The sequence below is a fragment of the Pungitius pungitius genome, chromosome 5 (genome assembly GCF_949316345.1).
Source record: "Pungitius pungitius chromosome 5, fPunPun2.1, whole genome shotgun sequence".
Taxonomy (NCBI): Eukaryota; Metazoa; Chordata; class Actinopteri; order Perciformes; family Gasterosteidae; genus Pungitius; species Pungitius pungitius.
Genome location: NC_084904.1, coordinates 15,956,259 through 15,978,054, shown reverse-complemented (window position 1 = coordinate 15,978,054; position 21,796 = coordinate 15,956,259). Strand labels below are relative to the sequence as shown.

At 43.4% G+C, this 21,796-nt stretch overlaps 1 protein-coding gene across 1 annotated transcript; it reads right to left on the bottom strand.

The window, feature by feature from the left end:
• Window positions 1-3,144: 3,144 nt before the first annotated feature.
• Window positions 3,145-20,711, bottom strand: rorb (RAR-related orphan receptor B). The gene is made up of 10 exons (XM_037481801.2): window positions 20,308-20,711; window positions 7,025-7,110; window positions 6,751-6,892; window positions 6,187-6,618; window positions 5,373-5,494; window positions 4,998-5,130; window positions 4,746-4,853; window positions 4,417-4,527; window positions 4,071-4,183; window positions 3,145-3,958 (listed from the first exon to the last, which is right to left on the bottom strand). Exons 1-10 carry the CDS (start codon window positions 20,312-20,314, stop codon window positions 3,794-3,796), a joined length of 1,419 nt encoding a protein of 472 aa, XP_037337698.1. The 5' UTR covers window positions 20,315-20,711; the 3' UTR covers window positions 3,145-3,793.
• Window positions 20,712-21,796: the final 1,085 nt, after the last annotated feature.

Genomic DNA, 21,796 nt, shown 5'->3' with positions numbered 1-21,796 from the left:
GGTAGAGCAAACATTTTATTCTCTCACTCTCTCTCTCTCTCCCACACACACTCACAAAGGTGTTCTCAGGAAAGGGAGGAGGTTTCGGTTGCATTAAATTTAACTTCATGAATTTGAAATGAAAATTTTAAACCAAGGGTATTAAAAATGTCTGCGCAAATTGTGTGCGTCTGGATGTCACTCTGTGTTGATGGAGTGGTAAAGGCGGATGATGTGTTCAGCCCCTCACACTGAACTGGCTACTCCATAACATTCAGAATAGATACCCCCCCCCACCACCAACACCACCACCACCACCCACCCCCACCTAAATCGTTCCCTCCCTGGCTGCAGGTTAAGGGCCTTTAATCCGGTTGAATAAGGCCAGTTCAGAAAGGGTAGTTCACTAAGTGTTCATACTATCCCACACATTCAAACACTCAAAGGTTGAGATTTTTTTTTTTTTTAAATCAAACAACATTTAAATTGGTTGTCTATAAATAAGAGCATTTTATTTAAAAAACAAAAAACAAATTCCAGCTTGTGAAAGGAATTTCTTTGAACTGACTGAATTAAGGTGAAATTTGCCCTGAACCCGCCGCCCCCTTTGTCGATAACCCCTCCCTTTGTCGATAACCCCTCCCTTGGTCGATAACCCCTCCCTTTGTCGATAACCCCTCCCTCTCCCGAAACTCACAATATCATGAGAAGAAAAAAACACAAATAAGCCCCAAATGTTTCATTGCAATGAAACGTCATGCAAATAGAACAAAACAACAATAGGCTAATAGTAATAGAAGAATAGTAGTCATAATAAGAACAATAATAATAGTAAATAGTAATAAAATAAAAAATAATCTTACAATGCAAACACGACAGTAGTAAATGCCTTCAGTTCTTATTGCTACAGTATCGTACTTACAGTGTTGCGTTGCCACTCGTTCTTGCCAGCACATGCCCTTTCATAACCCCATCCAATCCCTCTGATTCACAGTCTAACAAGGGAAAATAATAGGTTCACACACAAAAACTTCATTTTCAGAGTTGGAATTCACTGTCCCAGGGGTGTTGTGATGGCGCTTGTCTCATAGCTTGCCAGGGGACTCCCCTCACTGTCCCAAAAGCAGCAAAATAAGCAGTAAACACAGATTGTACAGTGTGGACAAAAGCACACCAACATACACTACGTATACTTTTTGTTTCTCTTCATGTGCTATGTAACAATGTTTATCATATAGTCTGGGCTGTTAAAGAGATGTGGACAGTGAATTCATGCTCTATTAGCACATACACACACTTATCAAAGCCTTGTCTGGGCGGATTCCGTTGCCAGCATACCTCTGCGGCGCATGCCGTTTTTTAATCTTAAAAAGTTAATTTTATAATTACCCTTTCTTTCGTAAATTTGCAAAAATATCAAACCCTCTTTTAATGCAAAGTCAGAAAAAGAGCTTTTCCCTGAGAGATGCTAGTGCATCAAGCCTTAATGAGCAAGTGATTGTCTTAGAGAGTCACTGGCCTCTGATCTGGGGTCGGGTCAGGGGTCAAAGGAAGGATCCAGGGGATGGATCGTATGAGCAGATCACTAGTGTTTAACATCGACACTCGTTTCCCATGCTGCCGACATCAGTTGTCTTCACTGTATGAAAAAAACATGTGAGGATGGCAATGATCGAGTGTTTTAATGTTAAGGAATTAGACCTAGTCTGATCGTGTCTGTGCTCTGAGAGCCAGTAAGAATATTTGGCCACTGTGCAAAGAACATACAACCTAACCTTCACTTTTAGTCCTAAATAACTCCATCAGTCATAAAATCATTGTCATTAAATTATAGGTAAAAGTCCAAGTGCTGTCTTGGATCAGCAAGAAGTTCCACTCTGCAAAATTGTCATTTTGTCTTACAAGTATTTAGGGGACAAACTGCAAGGGTACAGTTAGCCGATCAAGGTTGGTTTATTATTGGGTTGTTGGTCACTTATTTTGGTAGATAGTCATTTCAAATGAGGATCTTTAGTAGTATGAGTGCAGAACTGCAGATGGGCTGTGATAACAACATCTTTAGAAGGTAAAACTGACTTTACACAATGGCCAAATGATAATCACCATAAACTTCATGTAGAAAGGGCAAAAAATAATATCAATCTGTAAGTGCTAAGGATTATGGAGTGACTGACATGAAAAACAAAAAAATGATTGTCTATCACAGCTTCCTGTGTGAATTGTCAATGTAATATTGCAGCCTTAAGTGTTCAAGATGGCTGGATGGGATCATACTGTGTATTTCTTACATCTTTCAGTCAGTGCTTTGTGCTATTCCCTAACCCCAGATCAATATTGTGCCACATTGAAACCATGCAGAGTGAAGGAATGAGATGATCGTTAAGACACCGACTAAGAGAGTCAAATATAGTGCATTTTAGTTTAAACTGCAACCCTGTTCTGAACAGCTGAAAATATGCAGAGGAGGAAAAGGATAGAAGTAAGATCAGGAAGGCAGTGTGAAATTTATTGCTCTTTAGAGAAAAGGGTCCTCCATACTCTCAGCCTGGAGTGATTGACATCCACCGACTGAATTGTGCAAATAGTGATGGGAGGGATGAGAGGTTTATGAAGATTCTAAAGTTGCGAGTTAAATTTGGGTTGGATTTTGTCATCTTTTATTGGTGGATTTTTTTTTATCCTCCACTTTTTCATTGGGATTTCTATCCTACTTCTGTCCGCTGGATTCTCACGTTGAGGCCCTGATACATAATAAATGGAGGGTGAGGTCCTAGTTTCTGATTGGGTGTTTTCAGGTTGATTGTTCAAAAGCAGTCCAGCATTTAATTTCACGTTATTATTGCAGCGAGAAGAAAATGATTGATAAACCGGCAAATCTGCCAGATTATTTTTCTTGGAAAATAGAATATTTACGTATATGTCTTCAACTTGAAAAGTAGTAGCCATTATTTTCTTTTTAAATCCTTCATAAGCTCTCTTTACATCTTAATAAGTTCTCATTAGAAGGATGAATTACCTTCTTTACATATGAACAAAATCCAGACAAGGCTTCTATATATCAACAAAACCCGAATCGACGCCTGGTTTTACCCAATATTCTTTTAAAAGTCTGAACTTTACAAATTCTGTACACAAAAATCTATCAAATAAAACACATAGACAAGGTATAGTCAGCCACAGTGGGCTGCTGTATATTTAAATTAGGACTAACTTATTTTAACAGAACAAGAAGTAATACTGGAATCCGCTCTGCACTAGAAGAATATCTACAATAGCTTTTCTAAATCCACAGCGCCCTTCCCCATTCGCCGCCTTAAACCTAACCATTTCCTCATGTAAAAAAAACAACAACAAAAAATTAAACAAACCCCAAAGATTTTTTTTTCAGTGTTGAAACAAATTAACTTACCCATTTCTTTTAAAGATCGACAGCTTACAATTGTTCCTAGATGTTTTTAAAGTCTGTACATTTCTGGTCAGTCAGTTCAGAAGACGGGAGGAAACCCCGCGGTTGTTGTGGCTCGGGGGCGAGTTTCGCTTATATATACATTCTTCAGACTGTATCGGTGAACAGGATGGGATAAGTGCTTGACATTCCTAGTATTGTTGGCGGTAACTGTAAGTTTCTGGCGGACGATTCCCCTCCCCCCGGCATGAAGTGGGGCTCGGGGGGCGCGGGAACACGCGGCTGCCACGGCGCTGACGTGGCCGGCGCGTCTGCCGGCGTCTCGTCGGGCGTCTCGTCGGGCGTGGCTGTCTCCTTGTCTTCTCGGCCGTCCGCCGATGCCGTCCGTCGCATCGGGGCCGCGGGCAGTCACTTGGGCATGGCCATGGCGGAGTTGGGGTCGGGGTTGAAGAGTTCTTTGTAGAGCGGAGGGAAGAGGACGTTGACGGTTTCTGGGTGTAGCTGCTGGAAGGCCTGGAGTTCCTCCGTGTGGAGCGTGCACAGGGCCGACAACGTCGGGATTCGGCTGATCAGCTGACCGGTGACAAAGAACGTCGACAACGACGTGGTTAGAAGTGACTCCATGTGGAGTTTTTTTGCAAAGTGCTGCGCCTGTCCTTGCGGCTAAAGGAGTAGCTCGACCTACCTTCGCCAATGCATCTTCGTCCATGTGGTTTTTCTGCATAATGTGCTGCAGAGCAAAGTAGATCTTCTCCTGGAGCTTCTGGACTTTCCGAGGCTCCATTAGCCACGGTCGATCTAGGTGGCGGAAAGGAAGTGTTTGTTCTTTATTGCTAATTATTTGAGATGACGTGATGATTGGAGAGCTTTTCATGAAGCTGATACGGCTCAGATGATCGCCCTACATGGATTTAACTCTCGACACAGAGAATGACAATTCGTCTGCATTCGGCTTTGTGCTTTTGTGCAAGTACAGAGGTGCATGCAGGTTGCTTCCTGTATTATAATAATATTAGGTGATGTGCACTGACCTGTGGAAATGAGTACAGCTGCTGAGAACAGAGCGATCTCTTCCTCCGTCAGCTGCAGTGAACACAAACTCTTGGCAAAGTCAAACACTGCACTCACTAAGTCATCACAACCTTGGAGGGAAACAGAGAGGAGAGGACAGACAAGGGCACAACAAAAAAAGAGAAATTCATTAAACTTATTCCAGTCATGTATGTGGTTAAATTATCTCACAGGGGAAATGTGATTTTTTTTTTCATTTCTGTTTTTGTCCTTGTCCCCTTTTATCCAATATCAACCAGCCTTTTCCCTCATTCATTCCAACGAAATGCTCAGGTGAGTTGTTTCTTACCTAGAGCTTTGAACATCTGCATGCCTCCGTACTTCCCTTCAAAGAGCACGGTGTTGTTGAGAGGGTTGAACGCCCTGCACATCCGCACCAAGACTACCTCCAAACAACCTGGGTGGAACGTGGAGACGGATTGTGAGGATTTTGCAGCCGACGTATCGGCTGAAGAGCACAGTGAGCTACACCGGCCGACCTTTAACGTGACAGAGAGGGATCCCCGACCCCCCCCCCCCACTGTTTGTCCAAGCAACTCACCTGACTTGAGCAGCAGGATTTGGTCGTTCTGGCACAGCTCCATGAACCCTGAGATGCGCTTGGCGAACTCCACCACGTACTGGATTGCGTGGGTGATCTGGATGGCACACTGCTGCCACAACACGTCCCGAGGCTAGACCCAAACACCAACAGATTAGACCTCGGCTTAATGCTTTTTTCTGCAATCCAGCTGTAGCGTAACTACTTGTTTTGCAATTTTGTGTACTAGTTAGATGATTCTATATGTGTACAGATGCTTCACAGGGACCGAATCACTAAAACTAGATCAAAACAAAGGCTTTTACTGTGTTAAAAACAGAAGGGAAAATGACAGCCAAACTCTATTTGAATATGTCCTGAAAAGTCAAATCTCACCTTGCTCTGGTACATCTTGACCTCTTCGTAGGAGTGTGTCTGCCAGGCTAACTGCTGCAGCTCCTCTGTTGTGTACTGACATGTCTCCAAGTGGGACTTGATGATATTCTGAGCAATACGGTCTGAAAAACAGAGTGTTCATTTGTTTATTTATTCATTTCCGCTCAGTATGGTCGTTCATTTATACATTCGACACATTGATGATATGTGCCGTGTGTTGGGGCTGCAAGGTGTCAGAGTGTCGGGCTGGAGCAGGTTGCAGGGAGGACTCAAGCGCAGAGTTTTTCCAATCAAAGTGCTCTTTATTCTTAAACAAACCAAAGACGTGCTCCAACGAGGACTGACATGGACAATGACGCGACAAAGGACAACTGGCACACAGGGCTTAAATACACAAGGGAGGTGCAGGTGATTGGACACAGGTGGAAGCAATCAGGCAATCACAGGACAGGAAGTGAAGTTACCCAGAGACACGAGACACAAGAAAGCTACAAAATAAGACAAGCAGACCGAAACCGTGACACAAGGTACAAAACAAATGTGTTTTGTGCACTTTATTCTGCTATATGTAAACAGTTTAGTGGAAATAAATGAGGCTATTTTCATTGCTACACATAACAAATTAATATATCGTTCCCTTGTATTTGTGTTAAATTTGTCAGCTCGCTGTCCATGTCCGTTCCATATCTGTTCTGTTCGGCACTCAGATTAGAACCCTGACTCTTTTTTTCTTATATTGTAATCAGATTTTAAATAATGACCTATTCATCGGCGACGGTCTCGAAAACAAAGCAAAATCGAATGCGGTCTTTACCCAGCTCTCCCATGCTGACGTTATTGGGTCCCAACTGACTGTCCTGGTAGCCTCCGTAGCTGAACAGGTTAGGCACTGGCGTCAGGTCGTACACCGGCTCCTGCTTAATGTGCTTCATGCCCGACATGTCCAAACCCGACTGGTCTGGAGACGGCTGGGTAGAATCCATCCCATAGTATCCCCCTTGGACTCCACCTCCGTTACCGTGGCCAGCCTTGGGCAGCTCAATGACGTGGCCATTGGCGTAGGTGCCCCCGATCTCGTGGTTGAGGGTGGACAGTCCGTTGGTCAGGCTGCTGGAGTAAACTCGCGCTAGAGCCTCCGCTTCGCCCGTCTGCTGCTGCCGCTGCTCCAGCAGCCGCGCTTGGTGCTTCTGGACCTCTGCGTATAAGCTGTCGCGTTGCTTCTTGGACATGCGACCAAACTTCACAGCTGAGGGGACACGGAACGTATCAAAGTAAAGAGAACCGTTGCAAGCTTTTAGATTCTTCTGGGTGAATACGGAAGAAATAAAGCACAGCGCACAGTGTGCCTGCATCTGTGTGTGTCACACACGGGACTCACCATCTCTGGACATTCCTAGGGCGAGACACTTCTGCAGGCGGCAGTGTTGGCATCGGTTGCGGTTTGTTCTGTCGATGAGGCAGTTCCTCTGGCGGGGGCAGGAGTAGGATGCATTGTTCTGCTGACTCCGTCTGAAGAAACCCTGGTCACAACAAAGAGAGCATGAGTAGAAAGACGTAAGTGTACCCGAAGAGCGCAGAATCTGCTTAAATGAGTGCACAACCTCTGAAGACAAACGAAACGGGCTTTGATGAAGTACTGTAAAGGGTCTCACCTTACATCCCTCACATGTAATGACTCCGTAGTGGATACCTGACGATTTGTCTCCGCAGATTTTGCAAGGTATGACTTCGATTTGGGCTGCAAATAAAAAAACAGAAAGGGTGCAGAAAAGACATGAATTACAAAACATCAGTTCTGGCACCGCCAAAGAGATTTGTTTCCCAGTAAGAGGGACGCCTGATTCAGCGGCCTCACCAATCCTTTAGAGCTCAGCTGGTAGTCTAATTTGAGGCACATTGCATGGTTTACCCGTAGGACCTGATTCAGGTGCCACTGTGTGTGTGTCACTTTGACTTCACACAGGCACAGTGACATCTGGACATTCTGTATGTCAGTGAATTAGTTATTTCTAATGACATTGAGGACTGCATACACACACGAATAATTGTGTGTGGGGGGGGCGGCTTTGAAGGAGAAGACCCCTGTAGATTAGAAAGGTGGCCCATAATGAGAAAACGGGTTGCATCTCTTTTTGCTCTCTCTATCACAAGAGAGAACACACACACACACACACACACTTAGTTCTCCAACCTGTTTAGCTTTGTGTTAATCTACAAATGTACAGTAATTACTTTTCCTTTGCATCGTTACTCACTGTGTATCGGCAGCTCCATGTATGATCACAGCCCAAAGGCACAGAATATGAACAAAAAGGTATCTCAACGCAACACGCGGACATGAAGACACCTTCTACTGTTGTCTTTGTGCTCGCCCATGATATGTGGAACAAGATAACCACCGTTTCTTGAGAGATATGAGGTGGATGTAGAGGTAGGCAGGTGTGTCTGCTGAGATGGCACACCGTCCATAAAGAGATTAGACAGCCTATCTAATCCTAAATTATTTCCCGACGAGCTGGTTTCCTCCTCTGGTGAGCACGGGCTTAGCCACAGCTGAAACAGCCGTTCACGTGTAATCTCCCCGCGTAGTCCAAACTTCTGTACGTCCTGCACGTTCTCTGAAGCTCCGAAATAAACACAAGTCACCGAGCAGAAGTAAATATACAGCTTTTGCGGTCGTGAATGAATGAATTTGAACCGATGCACCAGCGCCAGCTGATTCACGGCCATACTTATGTCCCCCTTCCTCAATTTGTTCACTTGCTTATCTGCCTCCTTGTGGCCGTCAGGAAAACATGTCTACGAGACTACAAGCTGACCCCAGGTCAGACGTGATCCAATCTAGTGGCATTCAATATGTGAACGGGCCTTCATCCTCTTTATTTGTCTCGTGTGAAATTCTAATGTTCCTATAGCACCTCAACAATAGTTTGTTGTTTTACCGTGTGCTTTAGGTATCGTACCCAATGCAGTGAGTTCTAGAGCGGCTGGAAACGTGACCCATTTCCAATTCTTGGCCAAATGGCTCCAAACTGGGTCAGAGCGTAGCACTGGACTGGGACGACACACAGACTACACATACACAGAGCTGTCAATGAACGTGGCCTGAAACACACTATTTATATTCAGAAAAACAGGTCAGTTGCACCCAGGACATGCGTGTTATCAGCAGAGCACATAGGAGAAAGAGAAGCATGAGCCACACCTCATCTGTCTTACTCCTTTTACTCTTCTCTAGAGTTGCGACTGTTCATCGCGTACTTAAGGAAAAAGTCTTTGATTGAATTGTTAATCATGAAACAATTTATTCTCTTTGCATTTGGATAAAGCTGAATGTTTTCAGCCAGCACCTGCTGCTGCCTTGATGTGGATTTACATACTTGTTTCTGTTGATTTCTTGAGAAAAAGCTCTTTTTTTTCCCACTTTAGAGGAATGTGTGCTTGCTGTTTCTCTCCAGTGATTACATTATATCTTCACTGCATTTTGTTTTACCCCATGGGGGATTCTCCTCCTCTTTGTCATATCATTCAGCCCAAAAGAGCAAGGGCGTGTGGGCATGTGCATTGTTCCAACGTGTGTTTCCGGGAGGGCTTGAGTGAGCGTTTCACTTACAGAAAGGACACAGAGAAAGATAAAGTATTCGTAGATGTCTGTGCGTTTGAAAAATATGTGTGTGTGGGTGTCTGTTAGCATTGTTTTGTGTACGTTGTGCTCATTGCCAGCAGGGGCTGTCAGGTAGGATATAGGGAGACGGTCGTGACAGCATTGCTGTTGCCAGGGTGACCACCCACTCGCTGCAGTCGTCTGGCTGTCACAGCGATGATGTGCTAAGCTGTCACACTCCTAAAGGAAGTGATGTCATCGGGGGTTGTGGAGCCAACTAGTCTATCGTCGGTGTTCATCCTGTCGCCCTCTCTCAGCCGTGGAGGCTTTGTGAATTGTTTACCAAAGCACCCACTTCCGTATCCAGTCAACAATACATGCTCGCTGCCTCGTTTCACTTTGGCCGTGGAGGACGGCGGAATTAAGACGTGTTTTCTGTTGGGTGTTTCCAGGAGGCCGTGTTCTCCTTGTTTTAAAGTTAGGATGTATGTTAATGGCTGTAGGTATCTGCGTTTTCCAGCTTTAACATAACAGAAACATCGAACACTTTCAAAACTATAGAAAAAGTGAACTTTTAAAATATAGTGGCACGCGCAGAGAAAGGTCTCTAATGCAGCTATTCCCCCTAAACCCTCTTTACGGGTATCAATTTCCAAGTGGAAGCTTAGTGGAAAACCACCACTCCCGCAGTCTGAGCTGAGAGACTGACAGCATCCCCTGCTAATGGGAGCACAAGTGTTATCCTGAGGTTATTATGTAAGAGCGGAACTACAACACGGGCGATTTCTCAGCTAAGAGGAGGATCAAGTCTGCACGACCTCTCAAGGGAGAAAAAGATGGAGAGGACTAACAAGAGATTGTTTTGCAAAGATAGCTTTAGTGTGCACTACATGTATGCAGCACAGTGAGAGTCTGCAGACGTCCCTGTGTGTGTGTGTGTGTGCGTGTGCGCAGCTGATTGTGGCCATGAGGGCTGTATTCCGCTGGCACCTGTGTTATGATAATTGATTTTTAATGAAGTGAGGATCTCATGTGTATTTCCCGAGCTGGCCCTCACTCTAAATATAGTCCTAATTATCTACATTGCACTGCAGAAAAGAAAAGCATCAGCGTTGCACCGATGTTTCAATGATAATTCATCTGAAACGCATGAGAGTGAAACACACGTACACATTTTAAAGGGAAGCTCTCCTCATCTATGAGGACAATGTAACAGCACAGCCACTAGGTGCTGCTATGCATGTTTAGCTTAAATGTGTGTTTGTGTGCGTGTGTGTGTGTGTGTGTGTGTGTGTGTGTGTGTCAAGATGGGCAGGCTAGCTATGCATGTTTTATTTATTCAACCTGCAGGGCGGTCTGCAAAAGCAACATACCCAGAGTAACACACACAGTATAGTGCAATAACACAACTGTTATGAGAGCAGTTGAATTTACTTTCTACCATAACTTTCTTCAATATAAGGCACTTAAGAGAGGCAAGAACAACTCCTACTGTACTCCCTGGGGTTGATTTGTCGAGGATGAATGTGGGTGGTATCTCCAGTTCATTAAATATATGTATAGCGTCTCGCCTGTTAACGAGATATCTTTTGGGAAAATGAAGGAGATCAGCACTTTACCCCCCACCACTCCTTGTTAAATCCGAACAACTCCGGCGCTGGTCTCAGATGTGTATACGCTGTGAAATATGCAATCACTGTTCACCATCCATTCCATTTCTTGCATTTGTCTCTGTGTTCCCCCTCGCCGTAAGTGGCTGTATGACTGGGAAATCATTTCAGTTTCTGTATTTCATGATCTATTTCCATCTCTCAGCGTAACTCTGTCTTCCTTGTCACACAGAGCTTAGAGGAACAAACGCTTTTCTTTTGTTGTCTTTTTTGCCGATGATGAAAAACGCAGAGAAAACTTTTGTCGGCGTGATCGCTGAGTGGATTAAAACACACAGATGGGAATAGAGTATAGTAATGCTGCTTGGGTTATGTCCCTTGTGTCTTCTGTCATGTTTTCACTTCATACTGTCCCATTAAAATCAATAAGACACTGTCACTGCATATGGTTTTAAACAGACTGTCACACTTTTAAAAGTATATACAGTCTGAAAAAAAACAATATATAATTTAAGAGTGGTGGAATATCTGCTCTCCTGTCTGTCCATAATTTACCTCTTAAGTACGGTCATTGTTTATTGGCCTCGGCGGCCCCTGCAACTGAATACAAGCAATGCTTATTTGCGCCACTATTTATAAACAGAAACCATACATACTCAAACATGAGGGTCTACTGAAAAAAAATCATCCATTTGACTAAAGAAGCCAAGCTTCTCAAATTATGAATGTCAACTAAACACAAACAGCTATAACAGGACCTTCTTGAATAAAAAACAATCTTAAACAGTTATTGGGAATTCATTTTCGGGTCAGCTGGGCGGAGAAAATAAGTCAAATGAAGAGGTCACAATAGGTTGGACATTGGAAAAATGTAAGTGAGTTCACTATTTTTCAAAGCGTTTAATGAACGAATTAAGAAAAATAATAGGTAGATTAAATGATAGTGACCAAAATAATTTGTTGACGTTTGAGGAACCTAGATCTGATTGATGAATGTATCACTGACATATCAGCATGAACCATCCTCAGTAATACAAGATGTCACAGTCCTGGAATGTTTTGTCTTTGATTGTCGAGTCTTCTGTTTTGTGTGTTAATATATATATATATATATATATATATATATATATATATATATATAATAATCATAATGCCAAGCAAAGTGCCCATCCCCCCTCCCCCATCAACAAGCCTCACCGGCAAGCATGTCTTTGTCCACTGAGTAATTCAGACACACTGTTGCTGCACGAGCATACATGCTACCACCCCCGGCCTCAGCTTTTCCATAAGTCTACCGTCACCCCCCCCCCCACCTTCCCAACACACACATACGCTTTACCAACGCACACACAGACACATACAAACAGTCTCTCCCGCCCTCCCCCCATTGCTGTGTATCAGAGGGCATGAGCTTGTCCAGCCTGCCATGTGGCACCAAAGCACTCTGGGTAATTGCTCAGATAGCAGGTCTGGGATCAGCTGCGGTTTGCTCATAGAATGCTGTGCAGCGGCGTGATTGGATGCCACTGGGAGGGAACAGAAGGGGGCCACTGGCTGTCATCCAGTGCATCGATTCACATGCACACACACACACACACACACACTCGCAGAGGCACATTCAGACATGCCTCAATGCATACATTACGGCAAACGGCTTTTGAAAAAGCAGACTTTACTGTATGATTTCTATGCTTGCCCCCTCTCCCCCCAACACACACACACACACACACACACACACACACACACAGTCTTCCACCCAGTGCAGCATGTGTCCTCAGATGGATAAGAGATGAGGCGTGGGAAAAAATCCACAGGGTAAACCCATCCCCTGCCTGAACACATATATGTATGCACACACACACACACACACACACACACAGTCTGCCCATCTGCTTACTCAGATCTGCCTCTCATGGTCACTGTACACATGCACACGGTCAGGCGTACGCACCCCCTGAATGACCTTTAGGACCCTGGCGGCCTCCGACCTTTCCTTGAGGACTGAGGGATCGCCTCGAAGTGGAAGTGTGAGAGATCTTCATCTGGTCGTTACCGCCTTGACAACAACCATGAGAATGCACACTGAGGCTCTCTTACTGACACACAAACACACATAAAAGCACATGCACAGAGTGCTCTAAGCGCTCTTTTGAATGTATTTTTTTTTCCCGCTCACGCCCTTTAACCTCCCGATAGCTGACACGTGTGCACACTGAGCTGTTAGAGCACAGAGCGCGGCTGTGGTGTTTGTGTCTCGTCCGGATGCAGAACAAATATGTTTTCCGACACACAAACACACACTGACTAAAATCCTGTTGAGAGGTGAGAAAATGTTTTGTTGGCCATGTCTTCATTCTCCCGTAACCTCATGCTGCTCCTCCTGTGTTGTTTCTCTTGAGCCTAATTGCAGATGACAGTGTGTGTGTGTTAGTGTGTGTGTGTGTGCCTTTGAGGGGGAAGGGAGAGGAAAGGTGGCCATCCCAGTGCAGGAGGAGATAGAACTAGAGGGGAATCCATGGAGAGACACAGACAATTGCTTTCATTTGTTAGATAATGGGCAGAGAATCGCTCCCTGTGTGTCGCATCCTATGCTGGCAGTTGGTAGTCAGTGAGATAAAACATCATCAACCGAAGTGAGGAATGGATTTAAAGGCTATAATGAAGGAAGCACTAAGCACTGAGTAGCTGACTGAAGGAAATTTCTCAGAGAAAAATGAAAACATTCCCTGTGTATGTCAATCACATCAAACTATTTCCTTTCCAATATGCCTGGATGATGTTGAAGTTGTTTGTGACGGTATGCAGACATAACGAGAAGACATGTGCGTGTGCACGTACAGATTAAATCTGCAATAAAGTCAACTTTGAAGTCCTTTCATTTTGTGCTGCTTAATTCTTCTACTGCGAGAGGGGAAAAGCATGAATGATCCCAATACAGAGCCGCTTAGTAGAAGTTACTAGTTAATGACGTTAATTGATGTATGATCAACAAATACAAATTAATGTATAGATTAAACTACCAAACCGTTTATGAAGGACACCAGTTTATGTTTATTACATTTCTAGCTATACATTAAATCAGCAATACCTTGTAGTACATTAAACATAATCTATTTAAGGGCCAGTAATCAGCACTCTTACATTTGATACTTTCATTATATTATTATTTCTGACCTATTCCTTATAGCATGCAAGCGCATTTTGAAAAATTCTTAAATTTGTTCTAATTCAATGTTATGGTCGTAAACCCAACTTTAACATTGTTATATCACAACTACTTGATTTTGGATTCATGTATTCCTTGACGAGTGAAACTATCTTGTGAACGTGAACATTTAAATGAGTTCTTGTTTGAGTTCATGAGCGTTTTTGGAAAATTGTGGGAATGCGTGTGTCTTTTAAAGCAACTGTGTGAGCATGCACGTGAGTCAGTCTATGTGTGTGTCCTCTCTCAGGGACGGCTGCTAATAGCTCGCCTCGGGCAACAATTTAACTCAGCCTAACAAGGTTCTCCCCAAAGTGGCCCCAGGGGCATCTCTCACAGAGGCAAATTGATCACAAAGACTATCACACCGCTCGGCACTGCTACGCCCGGCCTGCTCTGCTCTCCACCTGCTCTCTCTCTCCCTCTCTCTCACTCTCACTCTCTAGAGTGGGATGATTTAACAGAATGCGTTACGAACATTAAATCGTAGCCGAGAGAGCAGCAGTCTTGGTTTCGTAATCACATTCTCTTTGTAAATGACAGGAGACCTCACATCAACAGCCACAGGACACACAATTGAACACACACACACACACACACACACACACACACAAATTCATGGTTACTGAGGATTTGGAGAGGGAGAGATAGACCTAATAGAGTCTCTTCAATGAGATTACAAGCACTAAAACAGGCTAATCTTTGTCATTGAGAAAAGATGCCGTAGTAGGTTAAGTCATATTATAGGCTTATTGTAGCTGCTGCGTGCTTTGCACCTGCCAGCACTGAACACCTTTACAGTATGGTATAGTGAAGTACAGTAAAGCATGGACATCCAGCAACATTGGCCTTGAAATTTCAAATAGATTGTGGATTGTCTTTTTGCACGTTCTTCTAATAGTCCTTTTAATGTAAACGCAAACTAAATCTATATGTATAAAGTATATGTATAAAGTAGAGATTTAAATGTGACACTGACACAAACGCACTGTATCTTAAGTAATCTGCTTTGAGAGTTAGTGAAAGTCGAGTAGGTAGTTTGCAAGTTAGGACTTTGGACGCTACTATTATGGGTGCTGGCGTTATTCATTGCTAAGGGTTTGCAAGTATATTGCGAGTACACGGCAGTCTGTATCTTTGTGTGTGCACGTGTGCGTGTGTCTATGTGTCAATGTGCATGCAAGTAAACACAATCTACTGTTTTATTCACCCTCTACCCTGCTATCCCTTACTGCTGCACACACACACAAACACATATACAAAGACACTCTTGCTCAAGCACACACACACACATGCACGATTACACTATTATATAACTGTTTAGTCTGTCTCTAACTTGATCCCTCTTTTCTCACTCACTCATTCACTCACTCCTTCCCTCGTTTTTCACTTTCTCCCTTCTATACTCTCTCTTTATCTCCTGAATTGCAATTTCCTTTTTGATCTTTATCCAATTCATAGATTTTCAAATAATTCAAAAATATTTTCAAAGTAAAAGAAGAGCATTCCAGAAAAGGAAATGCTTACATTCACAAAGAGACAAACACGGAAGAGCAAAAAATCACAATTTTCCTGCTTCTATGGTGATTTTTATTTAACCTAGACTAAATGATATTTACCCCTGAATTATTCCAATTGTAGATGATTTCTATGGTTCTTGAAAACAGAGTTTAGAAGTGCAACATGCTCTCGGACTTTGGACCATCAAATATTGCACTCTATCTCTGACACAAAAAAACTGTATTTGTATTAACATGTAATATATTGTAATAACATTATATATAACTAATATATATATATATATATATATATATAACTACAGTTTTTTTTTTACCCAATAATATCCATGGAGCGTTTGTTCATACATTACTCGGTTTCTGCTCTTAACAAACACAGTCACCCTCTTCCCCCGTTTTTTAACTTCAATGCAAATCTAAGGGAAATGTGAATATTGAATTTCATTGTGCCTCCGTTGCGAGATGTTGGCTTCATGGATGAGTAAAACCGACAAAACAGAAGGAGCTGTCAGAGGACTCTATGACTTCAAGGCAGATTTAGAGTTTAGGAGTGGTTCAGGCTGAAATCCCTCCTGGCTAAGATAAAGTGGAGACACAAACCGAAGCGTGCCGTATAGCCCACGCATTGTGTGTATGAAGATTAGAAATGAGGGAATGAGAATTGACTGAGGAGGAAAACCGTTCGCCTAGACTCCACCAGACAGCCGCAAAGGGATAAAACCAACACGGAGCGCACGCTGAGCACGTGCTAAACAAACACAAGCCATGATAGCGGCTCAGTGGGACCACAGAAGTGCTATTCAGGCCACACACACGCAGCACGGCGCCATGTTTTTGGTTGGCGGCTTGAGAAAAAAAAAAGGTCAGGCAGACACGCGCGGGGGGGGGAGTGAGGAGTAGACCTTGGGTTCGTCAAGACAAGAGAAAAGACGGAGGGGAAGCGAGTACTGAATGTAAGCTGGAATCTATCGCAACAGTAGTCTGGCCGAGCCTCAGTCAGCCAGCGGGGCTGTGCTGAGGGATTAACAGCGTGGCCTGCATGGGCTCCGGGTAATCTCTCCTCTCTTCTTACATAACACTGGGACATTAGTCAGCACAAACGCACAATAAACAACACAATCAACAACGCCGAGCTCGACAACAGACCACAAAGAGCCCCGGTGAGACTCCAAAGCGGAGTTTGGCCGGCGCCAGGTGCCCCGGCTGTGTGCGCAATGAGTGATTTCATGGAAACAGTGGACAACAGTGATTTGGTGAAACAAGCTTGCTCTTTCTGACTGAGGATGGTGCTGCTGGTTTTCCAATAGACTCCCTCGTCAATCAGTACGAAGCAGGCCAGCCTCTGTTCGCCGTAGTTGTTCATTGTTGTTGCTATTTGTGCCAACTTCTGGTAACAGTGACTCACTGTTGAGGATTTTAGTCATCTTATGTCATTCTTATGTCTTTCTCACATTGTTATCTTAACTCACCTATGACGCATTTTTAAGCACCAAAGAAATATTTAAGAAATGGTTTATAATGTACCGCAGCGTAGTTCTAAGCAGATATAAGGTATCTTAAGTGTTTTTTAATGTATAGTCATTGTAAATAGTTATAACGTCTCCTATGTAGACATATTTGATTTCATTGCAACTGTGCTTTACTAGATGGTCATTCACTATATGTTTATAGTTGTTGACAAAACATTAAAAAACACATCAATGAATTCATTAAAATATAATAAAATGCTCGATGTTTGCGTGTTAATTCTAAATATGGTTTCATACAGCAGCAATGTCTTACAAACACGGTTTCTTAAAATTTCTAAGAAATAATAGGAACATCAACAAAAACATACGGAAAATAAAATAATTAGTGAAACTTGTTTCAATTTATGCTCCTGATCTAAAAGTTTGGCACATTTACCAATGCTAGGTATGTGCCATAGATTTATCTAAACATACTGCTTCCGTTGGCTTTGACAAAAAAAAATTGATCGCGGGATGCTTTAGAATCTGACAAATCAATGCTAACAAAAGCCTCCAAAGCAAAGCAGGATTGGACTAATTATATTGGCATGAGGCTGTCATGCGTAGTATTGTGGCGGTTTGTGTGTGCCTGCATGCGTCTTTACTGCTTTCTGTGTTTGTATGTGACCACATACCATCTCCCGAGGTAATATGAATGATTTTGAGACTGGAAGAACCACCAATGATGTCACCGTCGCTTTAGATTTAAGCATAAGCCTTTTTTCTGTGGTCTAAAATTTTTTTTACGCTGCTCGTCATCACCTTGCTTGTGAAACTCACACATTTTTCCTTCCTTCTACCATGTTGAAGGAGCATGGGAGATTGTGATCGATTGATAACACACATTGTTATCAGAGAAGATGAGAAGGCACCGTGAAGCACTCCTCCCCTGTTGCTCCTTTCACAGCTGAACTCTTTGACCCGTCTGAACCGGTGCATCTATTTGGCAAATGAGCTCATTCAAGGATTACAAAAGGTTAAAGAGAAGAAATGTAAAGAAACGATATGCCCGTTACATGTCGAGCAAACCAATTTATGTTTTTGATGTTGTGTAAGTTATTTTTATGCGCACTTGGCGTGTACATTTGGTTGTGTTAAAACACAAGAGGCTCAATGCGCATAAATGAGACAAAAAGTTGATAATCTTTTTTTCTTTTTTTTTGAGATGACTGAAAATTGAAATGCAATGATGATGATTTATTTTTTAAATCCAACTAAGGTAAAGGTGTTATTCTTATTTGTCCATGTTTTTATTTTGCCCTTTTGCCCTATATATGCCCTTCTCTTTTTAGATGAAGATTTTGTGCATGGTATTATCCTTTTTCTGTTGAAAATACAAAAAGAATTACCTTGTTAATACATTTTACACAACACTGAGGAACCCGCCCACAATAGGCACTTTTACGAGATTCTGAAAAGGCCGTGATGATATTAATATGTGTTATTTGGCTATTTCCTAGTCAAGCGATGTGGTGACATCATCTTCGGTTAGGGCTTCAGGAGTTGTAGCTATTGTTAAATGATAATTACCACGGCTCATGAGGGGCCTCTATTTTTTATAACCTTGTGGTTGTGAGCACATTTGTGTGTAAGGGCAGCCGAGACTCCACACACACACACACAGGTTGAGAGTGGGGGCCGCACGGCCCACACTGATTTAATTCTATCTGACAAAACCCTTTGGGGCGTGCAGGGAGAGAGAGGAAGATGGAGAGAGAGAGAGAGAAAAAGAGAGAGAGAGGGGAAAAGAGAGAGAGACATAGCGAAAGAGGGGTGAGAGAGACGCTTCAGGGGCCTCTTCTACCACTACTATAAAGTGAAAGCAGGAGCTTTTGGTGTACCCCCCCAATGCCTCCATGTACGAGAGTGGTCGCAAGGCCCATTAAAATGTGGTAAAAATACAAGGGCCACGACATATGAGTTTGCCATGGGATAAGAGAGAGAAAGATAGAGGGAGAGAGAGAGGTGTTTGGCCTTCCCATGCTTTTGATGCCTGAGGTTTGATGGCCTGAAGCTGTGGAGGCAGGAAGCTTTATATGACATTCAAAAACACAAAGTGTCAGAAAACGGATGGAAACAGATGGATGGACGCATGTATATATAGGTAATGTTTTATCTTTTATTTTGTAGTAAAAACTGGATTCAAATTTTAATCCATATAATAGTATTTTAGTTTAATTATTCCTGTTTATCCTAACTATTAATTATTATGGAAATTATAATATGAAAAAAAATCATTTAAATATAAAACTGGCTATAAACTGATAATATACACAACTATACGTCTGATTACAATATGACCATAGTCCAATCTAAAAAGTCAGTATAGGCATGTGTTCTATTTTGAAGAAACTATATTAATTTGACATCTTGTGTTGTTATTAATAATAGAGAAGCTTTTACGCATTTATACGGGAAATGTACGTGAAAAATGTATGTCTCTTCCTTCTCCAACTGGATGTCACAACACACAGACTGACTTCTAGATCATCCGGTTGAACGAGAGTTCCTGATAATTGACCGTAAACTAAGAGCAGTACATAATTAAAAACTCCGACACTCTCAGCTGATAATAATCAGGTAAAATGTTTAAGCATTCATTCAATGAGCGATATAATGCAAACACCGATGGAGAAGAAACGAACGGATGCATTTTCCTGATTTTAAGGTCATTTAAATGTAACTGTAAGGAACGACTTAGTGATAATGGAAGGGGTTGTAAACTTGTGAGTGTGTGTGTGTGTGTGTGTGTGTGTGTGTGTGTGTGTGTATGTGTGTGTGTGTGTGTGTGTGTTTGAGTTTCCTGATAGAGGTAAAGAGGGTGTGTTTGCGCAGGACGACATTGACGTTGCATTTCAACATCCCCGGCGTGGTGCAGAACGTTACCGAAATGTTGGTGGAGCGCGAGGAAAGTCTCCAATGGAGTTGTTCTAGCCTAGAAGATAACGAAATAAAGTCGTTCTTTTCCCACAGCGCCTGATCTGACCTGGTGGAAACCTATCGCAGTTTCCATTAGAGTGCAAGGGAGCTCCGGGAGCTAAAATGATTAAAGCTTTGATCAGACCTCATGCGCCACTTTTAATTTGCAATCACAGATTCCAGTGGCTTTGCGCATGAATTTGCAAAGCTGTAGGCCTGACTTTTGACACACGCAGGCACACACACACACACACACACACACACACACACACACACACACACACACACAAGCACACACAAGCACACGCAAATATACTCAAACTTAAAACACGCACGCAGATAACCCAGATAATTGTTTCTGCGTTTACAGCGTGAGGTGCTGAGACATGCAGACGCGCGGGGGGACAAACCGGCCTCTCTGCTAAAAAACTCGCAGAATAAACTTTTATAGCCAGTGTGATAAAGCCTGCCACGCAACGTGTGCGTGCATGCGCGTGTCTAGCGGGATGAAGCTTAGGGGGGGGGGGGGGGGTGGAAATGCGGCGGTGTTTGGAGCAGTGGGATGGTCTTACCTCGCATGGTGTTGCCGTTGCTGGAGCTGGTGCTGAGGCTCGCTTCCCGAAGCAGCAGTCATGAAGAAACAAACATAAACACTTGAAACGGGAGGGATGGGGGGGGGGGAGCTTTGGGGGCGGAGAGGGGGGCGGCTGCCGGGGGAAAGATCCTCGGTTAAAAAAATAACTACAACAACGAAAAGAGTGTCGGCGATCTGCTTCTGACGTCCACGCGCTGTCCTGAGTGGAGGCGTCGCTGCGCTAAAAGCATCCCAGAGCGAAGCGCAGGGAGTCGGGCTGAGGTCGCACGGTGCGTCGGTCGTTGCGCTGTGGCGGTGCGGTCGCTTTCCTCATGTCATCTACGCTCTCACCTCTGTGGGAGGGTTTCACTGTTTTCTGCGGGCTGAGGGAGGAACGAGCGGATAGGAGAGGCTTTACCCGGCGGCCGTGATTGGACTGGAAGCACCATCCGCTCCTCCCACTCTCTCCTTCTCAGCCTCCAGCCCGGAGCCCTTGCACAGGCGCGCCCGCGCGCGCGCACACACACACACACACAGACACACGACCGCACAGGTTGAGCGCACTCCGCTGCCACAGTAGCGAACACTGAGAGTCACAGCAAAGTTTTAATGTCATTCTTCACATTTGGTCAGCTCGATGCAATTAAGAGGTTTGTACACAGAAACAAGTGCGATTTTAATCTGGTCTGCAGAGATCTTTTGAGAGATCATTTGTCCACTTTCCAGTTAAAATAAATTAATAAATCGTGTCGATGTTCTTTTGCTGACTTCAAATACAGTGTTTGGTGGCTTGATATATAACGCGTCAAATGGTTCAATGTCTTTTATGGATTACTGTAATACTGTTGTAAATTGCATGTCCTTCTGAATAAAAAACAGAAAATGTAACAATCCATGCACAAAAACATGAGATGTATGTTGTATTACATAATTATTATTTTTTAAGGTTAAGTGATGTTGTCTTATCATTACGTCGCAGATTTATAACCACAGCATAATATAGTGATCATAAGCGTATAGTCAACCCTGCTGATCGAGCCAAAGAGAAACCCCACCAAGTTCCGTGGATTTAAAAAAATGACGCCAGGTGACCTCTTGTGCTCTGCCCAGTGAAATATTAGGAAAATGTGAATTGTCATGTCCTGAACGGCCAGAAGTGACTGTCGGTCCTTTGCTGAAAAGTGCCTCGGCTGTCACACGCGTTTATCGTCACTCTCGGCATTCACCGTCTGTCAATAGTGTTTTTCCTAAGAAACAACACAGCCTCAGCTTCTGCACATCTGTATGGATGGAGGCAGGTGTGGACGGGAGGCACTTTCACCCCCAATTTCTTTTAGCCTCTTTAGCTGTGGCCCAGGGAGGGAGAGAAACAGAGAGAAACGGAGAGAGAAACTGCCCCGAGCACATCTCCACTGACCTACATTTCATCTGTCGCTTTTTTCCACTCTACCAATTTTTTTCATCTCTTATTTCTCCTGAACCAACAG